General features: G+C 42.3%; 7 protein-coding genes across 7 annotated transcripts; 4 read left to right on the forward strand and 3 right to left on the reverse strand.

The window, feature by feature from the left end:
* Positions 1–793: 793 nt before the first annotated feature.
* Positions 794–2,504, forward strand: EAF02_009338 (uncharacterized protein; the record flags this gene model as incomplete). The annotated part of the gene is made up of 4 exons (XM_038905386.1): positions 794–1,144; positions 1,197–1,894; positions 1,948–2,159; positions 2,224–2,504. The coding sequence occupies 4 exons, from the start codon at positions 794–796 to the stop codon at positions 2,502–2,504; spliced, it is 1,542 nt and encodes a 513-aa protein (XP_038754839.1).
* Positions 2,505–3,268: 764 nt separating this feature from the next.
* Positions 3,269–3,652, reverse strand: EAF02_009339 (uncharacterized protein; the record flags this gene model as incomplete). Its single annotated transcript, XM_038905387.1, has 1 exon — positions 3,269–3,652. One exon carries the CDS (start codon positions 3,650–3,652, stop codon positions 3,269–3,271), a length of 384 nt encoding a protein of 127 aa, XP_038754840.1.
* Positions 3,653–4,187: 535 nt separating this feature from the next.
* EAF02_009340 (uncharacterized protein) lies at positions 4,188–5,311 on the reverse strand (the record flags this gene model as incomplete). The annotated part of the gene is given in 2 exon segments (XM_038905388.1): positions 4,188–4,612; positions 4,627–5,311. 2 exon segments carry the CDS (start codon positions 5,309–5,311, stop codon positions 4,188–4,190), a joined length of 1,110 nt encoding a protein of 369 aa, XP_038754841.1.
* Positions 5,312–6,302: 991 nt separating this feature from the next.
* EAF02_009341 (uncharacterized protein) lies at positions 6,303–9,254 on the reverse strand (the record flags this gene model as incomplete). The annotated part of the gene is made up of 3 exons (XM_038905389.1): positions 6,303–6,527; positions 6,649–9,181; positions 9,238–9,254. The coding sequence occupies 3 exons, from the start codon at positions 9,252–9,254 to the stop codon at positions 6,303–6,305; spliced, it is 2,775 nt and encodes a 924-aa protein (XP_038754842.1).
* A 323-nt stretch (positions 9,255–9,577) lies between these two features.
* EAF02_009342 (uncharacterized protein) lies at positions 9,578–10,802 on the forward strand (the record flags this gene model as incomplete). The annotated part of the gene is made up of 6 exons (XM_038905390.1): positions 9,578–9,639; positions 9,690–9,931; positions 9,985–10,407; positions 10,470–10,570; positions 10,622–10,670; positions 10,723–10,802. The coding sequence occupies 6 exons, from the start codon at positions 9,578–9,580 to the stop codon at positions 10,800–10,802; spliced, it is 957 nt and encodes a 318-aa protein (XP_038754843.1).
* Positions 10,803–11,337: 535 nt separating this feature from the next.
* EAF02_009343 (uncharacterized protein) lies at positions 11,338–15,097 on the forward strand (the record flags this gene model as incomplete). Its single annotated transcript, XM_038905391.1, has 3 exons — positions 11,338–13,275; positions 13,340–14,921; positions 14,982–15,097. 3 exons carry the CDS (start codon positions 11,338–11,340, stop codon positions 15,095–15,097), a joined length of 3,636 nt encoding a protein of 1,211 aa, XP_038754844.1.
* Positions 15,098–16,721: 1,624 nt separating this feature from the next.
* Positions 16,722–18,839, forward strand: EAF02_009344 (uncharacterized protein; the record flags this gene model as incomplete). Its single annotated transcript, XM_038905392.1, has 2 exons — positions 16,722–17,448; positions 17,500–18,839. The coding sequence occupies 2 exons, from the start codon at positions 16,722–16,724 to the stop codon at positions 18,837–18,839; spliced, it is 2,067 nt and encodes a 688-aa protein (XP_038754845.1).
* Between the last annotated feature and the right edge of the window lie 318 nt (positions 18,840–19,157).

Genomic DNA, 19,157 nt, shown 5'->3' on the forward strand with positions numbered 1-19,157 from the left:
GTTATATCGAGAAGTGTCACAACTAATAGGACCATAGATGTCTATTGGACTATACACAATGACATGTTTTATTCTATTCTTGATGTGATAGTTATGTCAAAAGTAGAATACTCTTCGGTAGACTATGCATAACTCGACTCTTGTCTGACTAACTATTTCCTTGTGGCATTACCATTGAATCTTCCACGTTACATCAAAATTGATTATAAAGTTACAATCAAACTGACACATGCAATATCGAAACTTTAAGCTGGCAAGATGGTAGTCATCCCCAGATATATCTCAAATGATCGGACGGCGACGTCAAAGGTCGGTCAGCTCGGACCATACCCAAATGTGCGAATCCTCCGATATTCCCCTGACTAGTGATCTTCCATGCGTCAGTCCGAATACGATGCATATCAACTAGTCAATTATGGTCCATTTTTGGGGGTTTGTTCTCTTTATTCTGTTCATCAATTAGATTGACGGTTCGTGATTCTTCTTATTTGCTAACTTGAACGTAATGCGCCTCAATGTGAGAATGCGAGCATGCGAGGGTATTCGCATCTTAGCAATTTGAGTAGAAGATCTGAGTTAGAAATCCAGTCAGTCTAGCGCATAGCCATAATTTGTGCCTTGGAAGGTGGTTCTGGGTAATATTATATGGAAAATTCGTACTGGAAAGAAACATGCATGTCCTCAGAAGGAAATATATAAGAAACTTCTATTCGGCTTCCTCATTCATCACAACAGCTTACAACTTTATCTTTCAGTCTATCACTTTCTTTAATCGGTTTTTTCTATCTTCATCATGTTTTCCTTGCTACTCGCAGGATCTACTTTCGTAGGAGCTGTTTACGCAGCTTCTAATGTTTCAACCTCCCTTTCAGGTACAACTGTAACGACCGATTACGGAACCTTTACCTATTCGGAAGCTTCAGCATGTGCATGCTCTCATCTATCATCTAGTTATCCGGAGTACCTCTACTTTCCAAACACCTCAAACTACACTTACTACAACCTTGAGGCATGGGATATCAGAACTAATGCGGACCCAGCTTGTATCTTCAGTCCTATCAATGCTGATCAAGTGGCAGCGGGAGTAGGAATTATCAGCACTTGTGATGCTCAATTTGCTATTCGTGGTGGGGGTCATATGAATGTAAGTCCTTAGTACATTTGAGGTTAGGAGTCTTCCGCTGACGGTTTCATAGTTCCCTGGAGCCAACAATATCAATGCTGGTGTAATGGTAGCTCTTGCTGGCCTTAATGACCTTCAGATTTCCGCCGATAATACCACCGTGGATGTTGGTCCAGGTAATAGATGGTATGATGTCTACTCTTATCTCGAACCTTATGGTCGTATTGTCATCGGTGGTCGTCTGAAAACCATTGGTGTTCCTGGTCTTACTCTTATCGGTGGTGTCCATTACTTCAACAACAAGTATGGATATGCAATGGATAACGTTGTGAACTATGATGTTGTTCTTGGAAATGGTACTCAAGTCAAAGCATCCGCAGATTGTAATCCCGACCTCTTCTGGGCATTGAAAGGTGGTGCCAATAACTTCGGTATCGTCACCAAATTCACACTCAACACATTCGATATCCCTCTCGTCAGCACTACGATCCAAGTATTCGACGAAAGTGGAATTGAAGCTTTCCTTCAAGCTACCTGTGATTTGGCTGCCAATAACGATCCTTCGATTGCAGCTGGAGCAGTTATTACTACTACATACAATGCCACTACAGGAGCTATGTCAGCATCCCTTCTAGGTGTTCAAGCTGGAACCGAAAGTCCACCATCTAGATTCGAAAACTTTACAGCAATTCCGGCATTACAATCTATAAATAATGTTTCTTCAATGGCTACTTTTGCAGCACAACTCGACTCCCCTCTGCAAATGTTCCGGTAAGTTTCACACAGTCTGTCATGAAATGATCACTGCTAATGTGTAACTCCAGAGTCGAATTTGCTGTTCATTCCATGAAACCAAATGGAAATGTTCTCTATCAAATGTGGCAAATGTGGAAAGCTGCAGTCGAAGATGTTAAAGACGTTGTTGGTTTCTACCCAACTTTCGTCACAAATCTTGATCCTAAAAGCGCCAACACTATCGCAAAAACCAACGATATTGGAAATGTATGGGGAAGAGATGACACTGAATCTGAAATCTGTGAGCCACTTTTCTTTTTTGTAAAACTCCCTAGTCGATTTGAAGAGATACTAACATAAAAAAGGGTGGCAAATGAGCACCGGCTGGGATTCAGTACAAGACGATCTCCGCATGACAACATGGATCCAAAAAGTCATGGGAGAAATCCATAACTTTGCTATTGCAAACAATGTCTCCAGCGACGAAACAGATTTCATCTATATGGGTGATGCTGGAGGATGGCAAGATCCATTTTCTACCATGCCAGCGGAAAATGTGGAGAAGATGATCACGATTAGGGAGAAATATGATTCTCTGGGTGCGTTTTCGCGTTTGAATTGGGGTGGATTCAAGATTCCTTCTTAGAAGGGTTGAGACGAGAGACAAGGAGGTTGTTAGATTGTATGATGGGGAGTGTGACATGCGGAGAGGGACTTGGAGATGATTGACTATGGTGATGGGTTTGGTTGTCCGTGCATGGAAGGGGGCGCTGGATATGGTCATTGTATATTATTCTTATTTTTTAAACTTCTATAGAAATACCTACTCGAGGTTTCTAATAGTCTTGGCTTCATATAAATTTCAGTGCTTCCAATAGTTCGGACTGTAGTCTAATAGGATTTTAGTTTGAGGATTTTGAAAGTACATTTATCGATGTCATAAATTCATTGTTCAGAAAGGATTGTATATTCAACTTTCTTGATTGTTGGACTGTAGGCTAGATGGACTATTTGACACTCTGAATCGAACAATCAGAGGTCAGTTTTTGTAATCATCGAAATACCGTATGATATTCGGTATCCTATTCCTGATACCTGCGAGATCTGCAATTCGTTCTGAAAGTAAAAGACCAGGTGACTGAGGGCAGTTGATTGTCACTGCGTCAATTGAATTTTGACAAATGTGTCCTTTCAACCATTGGGAACAAAGATGGTATAGCATGTAGCACAAGTAGACTCTTTGACTGCAATCCTATCTCTTTATTCTACCTCGAAATTTATGTCTACTTCCTCATCATCCTTTCCAGTTTTTCAACTACTAGTATCTCTTTCACCTTCCCCTTTAAAAGATCCATCGCTTCCAGCTTCTTCTTTCCCTTCTCCTTGGACCTCTTTTCTCTCTTCCTTTATTCATTCTACTTTCCTTAATAAATCTTCAATACGTTGAATACTCCATTCTATTTCATCCAACGCATACAGCTCATCTCGAAACTTCAATATTCTTGTTTCCGCGCCCTTCAATTCTTGCTCTACGTAATAGATTTCTCGAAGAAGAAAATCAATCTTCTCTAATCTCTCTTTCTCTAAATTACGGCCATTGTTGATGTTACCTGTAGTCGAATCCAGGGATCGCCATCGTCGAGGTACAAGTGGAATCGTGTTTGACAACTGAGCTACCGAGTTCTCTGTGCATGTTGCTGGTACGACTGTCAATGATGAAGTTGAAGTTGATTCCAAGGTTGTTGTGGGAGGTTGGGTTGAGTCCGAGACTGAAACTGGGTTTGTGACTGGCATTGTGATTAATCTTTGATGTATGTATGTTTGGTAGAGAGTGCTGAGAAGTATGCAGTAAAAAACAATGAGGAGTCATCGAGGGTCTTTATAGGAGTTTAAATCTATGGTGTCTCATTATAGGTTTGATTAGATGTTGTGTTATTGTTTCACATTGTTGAGAAGTGCATTCTAGAATCTCGGGGATTGTATGGAGAACCAGAAGAACATTCAAGAAGAAATGTTCTAGATATATCTACGTAGCTTCATGAGATGTCAGGATCGTACATGAAACCTCTTTGAGAATCTAGAACTATTGTTTTGGCCAATTGCGTCACACTGACTTCAACAGGTACATTTCGATACTAAATTTCACCACTAAAGAAACATCAAAATAGTTATTGAATCTTGAAAAATACAACAAAATCATTCTATTGCACGCGTATTGAGATAAGAGTGTGATAAAATTCTCGCTAAGTGAATGTGAAAAGGCCTTAAGATACCCATGCAACAAGACTCGAAAAAAAGTAAAGCATGAGCACAGTTGCTCAAAATACTCTCAATCGAACAATGCACCAAGGAAATATGTCCAGTAACCTCGCCTCTTCTTCTCCTCTTTCATCCTCTCTATCTCCGTTCGTAGCAAATGGACCTCATGCTTTTCTTCTTCATATTTCTGTTCCAAGCAAATCCATTTCCCCAAGCTCTCTGCTGCATGTTGTCGGGCATCATCTCTTTCCTTCTGCGCCAGCTGCATCTCTCTCAATCTCACCAATGCATTTCGCTGCGCGTCATTCATTCGACTCAATCTCTCAGATGCAAGCTGCAATGCCTCATCTCTTTCTCTTTCTGCCAACTCCATATCTTCAGATCTCTTGGCTGCGACTCGTCTCGCTTCATTGATCTCCTCCACTTTTTCGTTCTGCCACTCTGCGACTTCAACGATAAGTTGCTTTCCCTCATCTTTTCCTTCTCCACCTGCTTCTGCAATTTCAAACTCGCCTCTGCTTGCAAAATAGCTTGATCTCTCTCCGCCTGCACCAACGCTATTTTCTCGCCGACAAAAATTCCCGTCTTCCTCTTCTCCAATTTGGTCAGCTGATACCGCATCTCCCATAATTTGCGCTTGGTATCATCGTTTTCCTTCTCTATGATTTCGTACTTCGTCTTGGTTTCTGCCGCACTGAGAATTGCGTCATCTCTTTCCTTTTCTAAGATCAAGCTTTTTGACTTTTCCATCAAGAGTTGTTCAAGGAGATTGGAGCAGCGTTCCGTTGCTTCGTCTCGCTCTTTGATTAAATCCTCGTTTCTCGGTGCAGCGTCTCCAGATTCTGTGGATGAGTCGTCTGTCTGAGAGGAGGTGTGAGTAACCATACTACCCGTCGATCCCACCGGAGAAGAAGGGCGACTTTCGATGGGAGAAGCCAAAAATGGCTCAATTGGTGAATTGGGTTCGGATATCTTAGGAGACTCTAGTTCCCAGGAATTCCGGTGGTTGAATCGTGGGTGATACGCTGGTCCAATATCGAAAGAGATGGGACTCGATGCCGATCCTGCTTTCTTGTAATATCTTGCGACATCCTTGGCGACGTTGGCGTGTATGGAATCTCGAGAGGGATTGTCAGATTCGGACAGCGGACGGAGACGTAGGACTGGAGTACTGGAAGGGGGTGAAGATGACATTTTCGTTTGGGGTGAAATGAGGTGTTGGAGTTGTTGTACACGAGAAAGGTATTAAATGATATTTTTTTTCTTTATACTATTCAGAATATGGAATTCACGGACTGCTACCATTTTTTGATTCTGCTTTTTCTTTATGTTTTGCTCTGAAACGCAAAAATTAGATCTATGTGTTAGGCTTGGAAAGGAAAAGAAAGACATTTTGGCACGCATCCTCTCGTAACAATTATCATGAATCTAGATCATTCGAAGTTCAAAGAAACACATCATCGAAACATCCAGAGGGATGAAGACTGACAGAGAGCTATCTCCTACGAGTTTATAGTAATGAAGATACATCAATAGGTGCATGTATTGACAGAACACTTCTCAACTTTCAAATTTTTTAATAAATTCATTCTTCAATTTTTTGCTATCAAAATTCGTAAAACGATTATTCCATCTCTAATAAATAATTTTGATGATTTTCAAAACACAAAAATCGACATGTAAAGAAATATTCACAAGTCCACTTTTTGCAGTGTCCCGTCACCCACTGGTGATACTATAGAACAAACATGAAAAGTCCAAGATGAAATAGAACAATAAGATCTCAATTTCCAGAATTGAATAGAACAATTATGCTTTAACACACAAGTATCTACGTACAATAAGGGGGTACAGGTTCAAAACTCCAGTCGATACTGATCGAAGCAACTAGACATTCTCATAAAGTTCAGCTCGAGGTGTACCCCTTCTTTTTGGGCTTCTTTGAAATGCGTGTTTTGGTTCATTTGCTTTGAAAATTGTGAACATAAAACTCAGGGGATTACTACTTGGCTGCAATCTGGATTGGTATAACGCATCTCATTCTTTTCTACAGTTAATGGTTATGCAAATAAGTGCCATTGATTTTTCCACCACACTACCATTTTGACCATAATTTATACATCTTACATTTTTGATGTCCGCCTAAATCTACACCAACGAATTGCCACAATTAAATTCAAACATCTTAAGAAACTTGAACAAATCCTCTCTTTTTCTTACTCGATCCATCGTCCTCCTCCCAAGTCTCCTCATCCACATAATCCTTAGTCCCCATATCCTTGACTCTCTCTCCAGTAATCTTCAAAGCTGCCAAATTAAATCCCATCTCATCCTTCTGTCTCTTCAAACTCTTTCTCAAATTCTCCTTAACACCATCTAACATAGTCCTCATAGTTTTACTTGAAACAATCTGTTTTTGATGTGTCTTTAACATGAAGAATAATATTCGACATGTAAGTGGTATGTTCATCTCTTTTGGGCAAAATATTTAAGAATGTGAAGAGCATGGGGAGAGTAGAGAATGGAAGAACGAGCAATGCGTCGTGAAGAGCTGCGGCTTTGATTTTCTGGAGAGTATTGAGAACATGTCTTTCGGCACTGATATTACCGAGAGCCATGAAAAGGAGGTTGCGGGCTGGAGGAGCGGTATTAGGATTAGTGGCTTTGGCGAGTTCATATTCAGCCATTAGTTCCAGATCGACAGTACCGATCTCAAGAGCTTCGACAATCTTTTCTCCAGCCATGAGAGTCTCGGTTGTTTGTTTTCCGGCGGCTCCAACTTCATTATCATCGTCTTCCTCGTTCTTATCAGGATTCAGAGATGTTGTCAAGGTTGATTCATATAACTCTTCCAACTCCTTCTCCTTCTCTTCCTCAAGGAATATTTGCTCGTCAGTTTGTTCCCACACTCGAATACTTTTATCGTGACTTGCACTGACAAAGAAGTCGCCTGTTCGACTGACCGCCAAAGCCCAGATTTCACCGTGATGACCATCTAATCTTTGGATTTGTTCGAATTTGTCTCCATCCCAGTACTTGATCATTTTGTCTTTACTAGTACTGAAGAAATGATGTCCATTGCCATCTTGACTATGTGGAATAAATGTGACTTGTAAAATACTGTCTTGATGTCCAAAGAAAGCTTTATGACAATCTCCGAAATCGAGACCCCAAAGACGTATATTCTTGTCAGCAGAGCAAGTAACAATGAGCTTGCTATCAAAAGAAATATCCATGTTAAGCACGGGCAACTTGTGACCATACAAATTTAGGAAGAGCTTTAGAGAATCGACGAAGAAAACCTTGACGGTATTGTCCAGGAGGGCCACAGCCAACAAACGTGCATCTGGTGAAAATCTCAAGCTCAAGATATCATCTGATACTTTCAATGTTCTGGTATGGACGAGTCGTAATTTTGGGGTTTTTCGTGTGGTTCCGGGGATCTCCTCCTGAATCACCTCAAAGTTCCAGAATTTAGCTGACTTATCTGCACTTCCGGATACCACAGAACGTCCATCTGGGTGTACTTGTAAACTCCAAATGGCACCTTCATGTGCTTTGATACTCTCGATCATTGCAGTCGCAGTTACATCAAATAACTCCAGTTCCCCAGATTTTGTTCCAACCACTAGAATTTTATCTCCCGGCAAAAATGCACAGCATAGAGCATAGCCACATTCAAAACTTCGTATACAAGTTCCCTTGCGAACGTTCCAGATTTTGATACCACCATTAGATACTGATGCCAGCATTTTGTCGTCGGAACTCAGTGCCAACGCTCTTATATCTGCTCTGTGACCTGGCATTTCGACCGATAGTGTTCTTGAGTAATCCGGCATTTCTTCGCTCTTAGATTTCTTACTCTTCTCTTTTGTGACTACTGTGTAGACCTCCAGTTGATTGTTGGAAGTTGCTACAAGCAATTGCATGGATTTGGTGCCTTTAATGCGTACCCAATCGATGGATCGAACTCTACCTCCCGTTCTAACAATGACGTATGGGACGAAAAAGTCTGTGATACCAGCAGTTGAAATGTCTTCGACCTTATCATCCACTTCGTCAACTTCCATAGCTGACTTCTCAGTTGCGGCCAACTTTTCTCTTCTTCTCCTGCGCTTTCTTGCTAAACTTTTTTTTACTTCCTCTTCTGATCGTATCCTCCATATTTCAACCGACTTTTCCGAACCGTGAACCGAAAAGTAATCTAAGCGTGGGTGGAAACTGATTTCGAGTGCCCTATCTTTTCCCTGTCGATGTAAAATTCCTCTACCCTGAAGATATCGAGCTTCAACTGCACCGTTCACCTGTTTCGATAATTTGTATAGACCGGCTGTATCAATAGACCACACTTTCATTTCCCCATCGTTTCCAGCCGTGATACACCCACTACCATCCGGTGAAGTGCCTAAAGCCCAGCATTCTCCATTTGTTTGAGCGACATGAGTTTCGATACAGTGCTGAGATGTCATATCCCAGAGTTTGATGAGTGCATCCTTGCCAGTGGTGAGAAGGAATCCCTCAGATGAACTGTCCTCCACATCAACTACTTCTTCTTCTTCACCAGATTCCTGTGGCGCGTTGGGTTGAATGAATTGGAGTCCGGTTATCTGATCCTTGTGTCCTCTCAATTTGAACAAGCCAACCTCAGCAACCAGGTCCCATACAATGACATCTGTATCTCTCGAACCACTAGCTAGCCGGACTCCGGATTTATCGAATGCTAGTGTAGTAATCGCAGACTTGTGCCCGTTGAACTTGACTAGAATAGTTGCAATTTTCGAGTCCCATAGTCGTATACTACCATCCTCGTATCCGACGGCGAAAATGTCTATGTCTGTTTTACTCTGGGCAATGGCTGAAACTTGAGATTTACATTCATTGTCTCTCCATCGACTTAAAAGAGCTCCGGTCTTTATTTCCCAGCATAATACCTCCTCATTGGCAGCCACTATAGCTCTTCCCGAACCTGTATTTCGACTCGAGACGCCGGCTCCATCTGTTGACCAAACAACATTTGAAGTACTCGAATTGACAAGACCGAATGATTTCGAATGCTCGTATTTCCTAGAAGTAAGTAGGTCAATAATTACTCATTGGTATTTATCATTTTGAGGACTTACAAGTAAGATTTAACCATATTTATCAACTGGCGCAAAAGTACTCATATGCAGTTTGAGAACCAGAACTTTTTTTCTAACCTATGCGATAAAATTCCTTAGTGCTACCGATAAGCATGGGTTTGACGGGTTTAAAAGCGGCCGCAGAACGAAACGCTTCTACGCGGGAGCGTCCAAAGATATAATGCCGCTTTAAAACCCAAAGCTAAGCCACCCGCCCCACGTCGTCAGCAACCTGAGCTACAACAACACAACAGGAGAGCAGCAGCTTAATTCCCCATAGTGCATTAGTAGTACTGGAAACATCACAACGGGAAATTCAAGTCTCTCACTCACCACCATAATGCTTCTCCTCGATTACCAAAATGTACTCATTCAATCCGTACTCACGGAGAGATTCTCAGGGTCTGTGTAAACCTGTATCCTGACGCTCAGCCAAAACTAATTCAAATCAGAGCACCACCGGTGAACATTGACCAAACTGTAGCCGATTTCGACGGTGTTACTTTCCACATCTCGACCCCTGAAGCAAAGACAAAAATTCTCGTTTCCATACAAGTCAAATGCTACGATGAACTTGTACGATATGGCGCTCAGCAGGTTCTTGAGCGTGAATATGGTCCATACGTTGTTGCGCCGGAAAGTGGTTACAATTTCTCGGTGCAAGTGGATTTGGAAAGTCTGCCAGAAGAGAAGGGTATGAATTCCAGTCACTATGTATGGCATATGCTGATGCAATATATTTTCCAGAAGCCCGAGATGATTTGATTAGACGTATATCCTTATTGAAACGAAATGCCATGGCTGCGCCATTCGAGCATGCCTTCACGGAATTCCACAAATTACAGGAGGAAGCATCGAAATTCACATCCGAGGAAGCTCCCCAGGGTGTCAGAGAAGGTGGAGATGTTATGGCAATTCATTACCGTGATGAAGAAGCGATTTATATCAAGGCCAGTCACGACAGAGTTACTGTTATCTTCAGTACAGTTTTCCGCGAAGAGACAGATAGAGTATTCGGAAGGGTCTTTATTCAAGAGTTCGTAGATGCCCGAAGGAGAGCTATTCAAAACGCTCCTCAAGTATTGTTCAGAACCGACCCGCCATTGGAGCTTCAAGGCGTTCCAGGAGTAAAGGATAATGGCAGTGGAGATATTGGATATGTTACATTTGGTAAGCTCAAACACTCTTCTGTGGTATCGTGAGCTTATATTTCACCCTGCTAACCCATACAGTTTTATTCCCACGTCACCTCACACTTCAACGAAGAGATGAAGTTATTTCCCACATCCAAACCTTCCGTGATTACTTCCATTACCATATCAAAGCATCAAAGGTATTTTCATGAAACACGACCAATTCATGATTCAGTGTTAACCTCTCCTAGGCATACATTCACTCTAGAATGCGTACACGTACCGCAGACTTCTTGCAAGGTGGGCTCTTATTTCTGAAGAGTGGACGTTGCACATTACTGACGATTAGTAGTTCTGAGAAGAGCACGCCCAGAAAACGAAGAGAAAGAGAGAAAGACAGCTACCGGACGTACTTTCAAGGTCCAAGGTTAAGGATTGAAGACAACTGGGAGTTTGGGGTAGGCGATTGTATGACACGAAAATTGAAATTGAGCGATATTGCATACCACAAAACTTCTAGGAGTTTTTGTTTTGTGAGTTGATACCATCTTGAATATCTTGTGATTTTGGCGTGATTCTTTGACACATTCCCCTTTTCAATTGTCTGTCTATTGTCATTACACTTCTCGACCTGGATCAATCAAATTTTATTGTGAGAACCCCGTGGAACAAACAGTAGGTAGGTATATTTACTTCAAATGTATCAGGAATGTTACAAAGCCATTAATAATTATTCCATTGAGCAGATAATAAGTGAGCATTTGCACTGGTGGAAAGACATCTACTAAAACCGGGCAATCGTATATCACGTGATGCATACATCAAACTTTAGCCTCGTGTGGCGGGTGGCTTGTAACACGAACTAGTGCTGGCTATCAAAGCTAGGTACCAGGTACCTTCTCGATTACAAAATCAATACAAAATTATCCCATCCAAACACCAATGCGCAGCACTACAACGCGCCAACATGTCCGACACCGACTTCGAGACGATCCGGAAGCTACAGGCTGAGAGGAATGCTGCCTCTGCTGGTAAGAAGGGATCGAAGACATTTGATCCATCAAGTCAGCGAACTGATGTTTCCACCAAGGCCTCCTTAACAGAAAGCTTCGATACCAGTCTTTATGAGCGCGATGGCGGTGATAAATTCGCAGGTTATAATACTTCCATCGCAGTGGCAGATGGTGATGATGATGAAATGGAGGAAGCTGATACCAGCCGAAGATTGGTAGGCCAATACACAGCTTCCAAGGAACAGATGAACGAATTCGCGCAGGGTAATGGGGTCGAGGAGGAAGATATTCTCTTAGGGAGAGAGAAAAGTGCACGAATTTCCGATCGCGAAACCGATTATCAAAAACGTCGACACGATCGAGTCTTGACACCTACAAGAGCTGATGGAAATGCTGAAAGCTACAGAGATGTCATGGCTAGAAGAGAACTTGAGCGTGAGGAAGAGAGAGTTAGGAAAGCCATTGAGGAAAAGAAGGCGAATGGCGAAGTCATTCACCATACTGCAACGCTGATCAAGGAAGGTAGTGGTTCTCCTGGTGATAAGGAAAACGACGAAGCTGGTTCCACGGAAGCTGTCGCAAGTGGACGCAAAAGAAAGAAGAGATGGGATGTTGGCACTGAGGAAGATACTAGCATGGCTCCACCATCAGCGGAGGGTAAAACCAAACGTTCGAGATGGGATCAAACACCAGCTGTTGGAGGCGCCGCGGTTGACGAAACTCCTAGGAGAAGGTCTAGATGGGATCAAGCACCTGCTGCCACCCCCATGGGCAATCAAGGATTAGTAACACCAATGCATCCATCACAAATGGGCGGTCCATCTATACCAACTACATTCGGAACTGATATATCATCGAGAAATGCTCCACTTTCAGACGAGGAGCTCGATATGATGTTACCATCTGAAGGCTACAAAATCTTAGAACCTCCGCCAGGTTACGCCCCAATACGAACTATTGCGCAAAAGGTCATGTCTACTCCATTGCCTACTGGTGGGTTCATGATGCAAGATCCAGAAAGTGGAAGACAATTAGCAAAACAACTCCCAACAGAAATACCCGGCGTGGGAGATTTGCAATTTTTCAAGGCGGAGGACATGGCATATTTCGGAAAGCTCACAGATGGTAGTGACGAAAACTCTATGAGTGTCGAAGAGCTTAAAGAAAGGAAGATCATGAGGCTTCTCCTCAAAGTCAAGAATGGAACTCCACCTATGCGAAAGACTGCTTTGCGTCAACTTACGGATAACGCAAGGCAATTTGGCGCTGGACCATTATTCAACCAAATTCTTCCATTGCTCATGGAAAAGACATTGGAGGATCAAGAGCGCCATTTGTTGGTCAAGGTTATTGATCGTATCCTCTACAAACTTGATGATCTTGTCAGGCCTTATGTTCACAAGATTTTGGTCGTCATCGAACCATTGCTTATCGATCAAGATTACTACGCCCGAGTGGAAGGTCGAGAAATTATTTCCAATCTCAGTAAAGCTGCCGGTTTAGCTCACATGATCAGTACTATGCGACCAGATATTGATCATGTTGATGAATATGTACGAAACACAACTGCTAGAGCATTTGCTGTCGTCGCTTCTGCACTTGGTATTCCTGCACTTCTTCCTTTCTTACGAGCAGTTTGTAGAAGTAAGAAATCGTGGCAAGCAAGACATACTGGTGTAAAGATTGTTCAACAGATTCCTATCTTAATGGGTTGTGCTGTACTTCCTCATCTAAAAGGTTTGGTTGATTGTATCGGCGGTAATCTTAATGACGATCAAACAAAAGTTCGAACTGTTACCAGTTTGGCAATTGCAGCTTTAGCAGAGGCAGCAAATCCATATGGTATTGAAAGCTTCGATGATATCCTCAATCCATTATGGACTGGTGCTAGGGTTAGTACAAACCCTTTCTTTTATTGCCAAACAATTAAATAACAATTTACTAACTCACAACTAGAAACAACGTGGAAAAGGTCTTGCTGGTTTCTTGAAGGCCGTTGGATACATCATCCCTTTGATGGACGAAGAATACGCCAACTACTACACGGGACAAATCATGGAGATTCTTTTGCGAGAATTCTCATCTCCTGACGAGGAAATGAAAAAAGTAGTACTTAAAGTTGTTTCACAATGCGCTGGTACCGATGGTGTAACAGCAGGATACCTGAAGGAGAATGTGTTAGATGAGTTTTTCAAGAGCTTCTGGGTTCGAAGAATGGCATTGGACAAGCGTAACTATAGACAAGTGGTTGAGACTACTGTTGATCTCGGCCAAAAAGTCGGTGTCGGCGAGATTGTGGAGCGCATCGTCAATAACTTGAAGGATGAAAGTGAAGCATATCGTAAAATGACTGTGGAGACTATTGAGAAAGTTATTGCAAGTCTCGGTGCTGCAGACATTGGTGAGAGACTTGAAGAACGACTTATCGATGGTATTTTGCACTCTTTCCAGGAACAGAGTGTCGAGGATATCGTCATGTTGAATGGATTTGGAACTGTGGTTAACGCTCTTGGTACGAGATGTAAACCATACCTCCCCCAAATTGTCAGTACCATTTTGTGGCGATTGAACAACAAATCTGCGACTGTTCGACAACAAGCGGCGGATTTGATCTCTCGTATTGCAATGGTAATGAAGCAATGTGGTGAAGATGCTTTGATGGGAAAGCTAGGTATCGTTCTTTACGAATATCTCGGTGAAGAATATCCAGAAGTTCTCGGTTCTATCCTTGGTGCCTTGCGTTCTATTGTCACTGTGGTCGGTATCAATCAAATGCAACCTCCAATCAAGGACTTACTTCCTCGACTTACACCAATTCTACGAAATCGACACGAGAAGGTACAAGAAAACACCATTGATTTGGTTGGTCGTATCGCTGATCGTGGACCCGAGAGCGTTAATGCTAGAGAATGGATGAGAATCTGTTTCGAACTTCTAGACATGCTCAAGGCCCACAAGAAAGGTATTCGTCGTGCTGCCAATAACACATTCGGTTTCATCGCCAAAGCTATTGGACCTCAGGATGTTCTCGCTACTCTTCTAAACAACCTCCGAGTTCAAGAACGTCAATCTCGTGTCTGTACTGCTGTAGCAATTGGTATTGTTGCAGAAACTTGTGCTCCATTCACAGTTCTCCCAGCTTTGATGAATGAATATCGCGTTCCCGAACTCAATGTTCAGAATGGTGTTCTGAAATCACTTTCTTTCCTCTTCGAATATATTGGTGAGATGGCCAAAGATTATGTTTATGCTATTACGCCTTTACTCGAAGATGCATTGATCGATCGTGATCAAGTTCACAGACAGACTGCCGCCTCTGTTGTCAAGCACGTAGCATTGGGCGTTGTTGGTCTTGGCTGTGAAGATGCAATGCTTCATCTTCTCAACTTACTATACCCCAACCTATTCGAGACCAGTCCTCATGTTATCGATCGTATCGTTGAAGCTATTGAGGCTATCAGAATGGCAATTGGACCAGGTCTTGTTCTCAACTACGTCTGGGCTGGTCTGTTCCACCCAGCACGCAAAGTTAGACAACGTGAGTCACTCTTCTTACATTCTCATATATTTACAAAATTGATGCTGACGATGCCATTAGCTTATTGGACGCTTTACAACAGCGCTTATGTATTATCAGCCGATGCTATCGTGCCTTACTACCCAAACATGGATGATGAGAAGATGGACAGGCCTGACTTGGCAATTGTGATATAAAACAGGCACGCAATGATTTGAACATGGAGGATTGGGTATTTTGGGCATACGTATGTACATTAATTATGATAGCGGCTCGAGCGGGTATAAAATGTCACTTCGTTTTTTTCGTTAAGATACAAAAGTACTGGGAGATGTGAAGTTGAATGGAAAGATAACTCGTGATGAAACTAGTGTAAAAAGAATAATAGTACTATTCCGTAGATGCAGTACGTCAACTGCTTTATGATCACATCAGGCAATTGAAAGCACCAAATAGAGAAATGGGTAGTAATATATTCTCTAGATTTCTTACATATAATAGAATTTTTATGATTTATAATCAAGACAAACAATCGAAAGTATTGGAAAGGGGATAGTGATACATTGTCTAGATTTCCTAGATGCAATAAAATTCTTATTCTTCATAATCAAACTAGACAACCAAAAGTCCTCTCAACAGTAGATACATTACCACACTCTTCAATGCATGAATCTGATTTTGAAAACAAGAAGATGCTCGGGTCATCCGATTCCAAAGTAAACAGTCAGATGGTGCTAAACCCTAGACTAGTTAGCTGTCTACATGTGATTCCACCTGCAATTCTTGGACAATCAAACTAAGCTGCACGTCAATATACTCGCTCTTGTCGTAATTAATGCCGTGCTGACACCTCGCAATTCCCATGTTCAGAACCGAAACAGAATCAGAATCATCCCTTTCCAAAATTCAATGATTATTCAATCCTCAAAGACTTATATGAGAAAACAAATCAGCATAATGGAGATTTGTATCAAATATTGATTAGCCTTCCTGAACATTGCTCTTGGTCTAACAAATCAAACATTACATCATCATTCCACTCGTAGGCTTATAAATCGATAGGTACTAAGCCTTGATTTTGCCTAGTGTTCGTTTCTTAAAATACCGAGTGCAATTGCAATACCGAGTACATGGTAGAAAAATGGATTTTATTATATTGGACTTGACTACCATTGTGCCATCCATACCCCTTAGGGCCCTAGAACCGATCTAATCATACATTGTATGATTATGTCAGTCTAGCTCCTTCTTTTGTACCTACACTCTTTACCATCTGACGGGAAAGCGTTACTCGAGTCTCGTAGTCCTATGGTTAGATTACTATTTACCATAAATTTTGAGAATATATGCCGACCTCGAGCCGACCTTGAGCCGACCCCATCAATTCCCCGCATTTTGGATGTCACTGCGGGGGAGATTCTTGTCAAGCGAGCTAAACGATCTAATTGGGTTAAGCGGGCTTTACGAGCCTCTATACGAGCTTCTCCGCGAGCCTTCGCAATGGCACCCATCCCATTCATATGGGCGAAAAGAAGGCGGTGTAGCCCCACACAATTGCCTTGGTAATAAAAATCTAAAGGGCATCTCCATTGAATAAGATGAACTAAATCCTACTTTCGTCCGTTGCTATACCGAATTCTGCGAGAATTGAAAACGAGATGACATATTTTTGGTCAATTTGGAAATATATATAGCTACGATGAAGGCAGTGTACCAGAGCTGATTGTCTCTACGCAGGAAGCTTTTGGTCTTCAATCTTGGCCAAAATTCTCATGGGTTCTTTATACATCTCTGTTTAGATTCATGTCGAAAATACCCACGATGATTTTCTCATATTTTTCTGTCAGTCTTCTTGGCTTGTGTGTGGTATCAACTAAAGCTATACCATATGAAGAATACATTCTTACGCCAAATTCTCGAACGCTATCACCAGTATCAGTATACAATATCAATGGTTCAGTTACCAGTGCAGAAGCATTGACCGCTACTGGATCCTCAAATCCAGCGACATTCGGTCCCTCTTCGGCTACCACCTACGATTTTGGAAAGAATATTGCTGGTATCGTCTCCTTTAATGTTGGCACCATCGACGGAGACGGCGATCAATTCATTGGAATCAGTTTTACTGAAAGTTCACTGTGGATCAGCGACAAAGGATGTGATGCTACAGCCGATGGAGGAATCGACGAAGCTTTGTGGTATCCAGTCACCAGTGGTGGCTTTTATCAAGCGGAAAAGAAACAACAACGAGGTGGATTTAGATATCTAAATGTCTATCACAATACCACCGGGTCCGTCGAAGTTTCGAATCTGACTATACAATATACTGCCTTACCCCACAAAGCAGAAAACGAACTCAGAGCCTACACAGGCTACTTTCACTGCAATGACGATCAGGTCAATCGAGTATGGTACGCTGGAGCCTATACTAATGATATGTGTACTATTGATCCTACAACTGGGGACTCTCTAGTACATCTAGGCGTGATCACTTCAAATAGCACTATCACAGAACCTATAACATGGTGGAACAATTACACCATTGCGAGTATGTTCTTCTTTCCGTGTTGCGAGAATAATACTGACAAGTAACTATCAGATGGTACCAGTGTTCTTACTGATGGCGCCAAGAGAGATCGTCTCGTATGGCCTGGAGATATAGCAATTTCGGGTCCCTCAGTCTTCGTTTCAACCAACGATATGCCAACCATCAAGAATTCTCTTGATTCGCTACTTGTACTTCAAAATTCTTCAGGTGCACTACCATATGCCGGTATTCCATTTACCACAGTTATCTCAACCTGGAGTTTTACCTATCACCTCCATTCACTGATCGACATTCACGATTATTATTTATTTACCGGCGACGAAGAGTATTTGAAAGAACATTGGGGACAATTCACATTGGGAATGAATTTCTCCTTAAGTCTTATCGATGAGACACAAATGGCCAATCTTCCTCCAGATAACCCTGATTGGTTACGAGTTGGTATGGGTGGTCATAATATCGAGGCAAATTCTATTCTTTACTATACTCTCAATCTGGGTACGAAACTCGCAAAAGTACTTAATGACTCTTCACCTACCACTTCAAAATGGCCAGAATACGCCGCTGGTATCAAGTCTGCTGCAAATGTTGCGCTATGGGATAACACAACAAATCTGTTTAGAGACAATGATACACTTCCATTAACAACACTCTATCCACAAGACGGAAATGCATGGGCCATCTTCTCCGGCCTTGTTTCCACTCCCGCCCGAGCCCTTCAAGTCTCCGATTCCCTAGCTGCACGCTGGGGTAAATACGGTGCTCCCGCTCCCGAAGGCGGCGGTAATGTCGTATCTCCCTTCGTCACCAGTTTCGAAATCCAAGCACACTATATGGCTGGAAGAGCCGATCGCGCTGTCGATTTAATTAAATTCATGTGGGGAGATTTCATGCTGGACGATCCACGTATGACGAACAGTACGTTTATAGAAGGATACTCTACGGATGGTACTTTACACTATGCGCCGTATACGAATGATCCGCGAGTATCTCATGCGCATGGCTGGAGTACGGGACCAACTTCTGCTCTGACATTCCATGGAGCGGGATTGAGAGTTACAGAGGCAGCGGGAAAAGCTTGGAGCGTGGCGCCCAATCTCGGAGGATTGACGGATATCGAAGCGGGATTTCAGACGGATCTCGGTAGCTTTGCAGTTAAAGCGTCGGGAAGCTCGGGGAGATTGGACAGTATTGAGATTACGACTCCAAAGGGAACAACGGGTTCCATAAGCGTGCCATATTCGAATCAAACGGCAACAATGAGTTTGCAGAGTAGAGATGGAGAAGAAGTCGCCATGACGCGGCAAATCGCCGCGGGCAATGCGACGAGTGGGAGGTATGTGGTGGAGAATGTGGAGGGGGGGAATTGGACTGTAACTTTAAGCTATTGATCTTGGGTTTTTAGAAAAATCATTGTAAATATATATTTGTTCCAAATCATTCGGTTTTTGAGTATGATACTGCGCATGGTGATGGTGGGCTAATTAATTTGATCTAATTCCAAGCCTATTGTGAAAGATTGATCGTCTGGGAAGTATATTTGAGGATGAGAAATTGTCACTAGATAGAAAAATAGATCAGATGATGTATATGTGTAAAGTAAAAAAGATGTGGGAAATTTCTGAGATTAGTGACCTTTACCCGACAGAACGTTAGTTGCTAAATGGTCGAGGAGCTTCGTTGGGTGGAAGCTATGTGTATCCATGTAT

The sequence above is a fragment of the Botrytis sinoallii genome (assembly GCF_014898435.1).
Source record: "Botrytis sinoallii strain Bc 23 chromosome Unknown BSIN_019, whole genome shotgun sequence".
Taxonomy (NCBI): domain Eukaryota; kingdom Fungi; phylum Ascomycota; class Leotiomycetes; order Helotiales; family Sclerotiniaceae; genus Botrytis; species Botrytis sinoallii.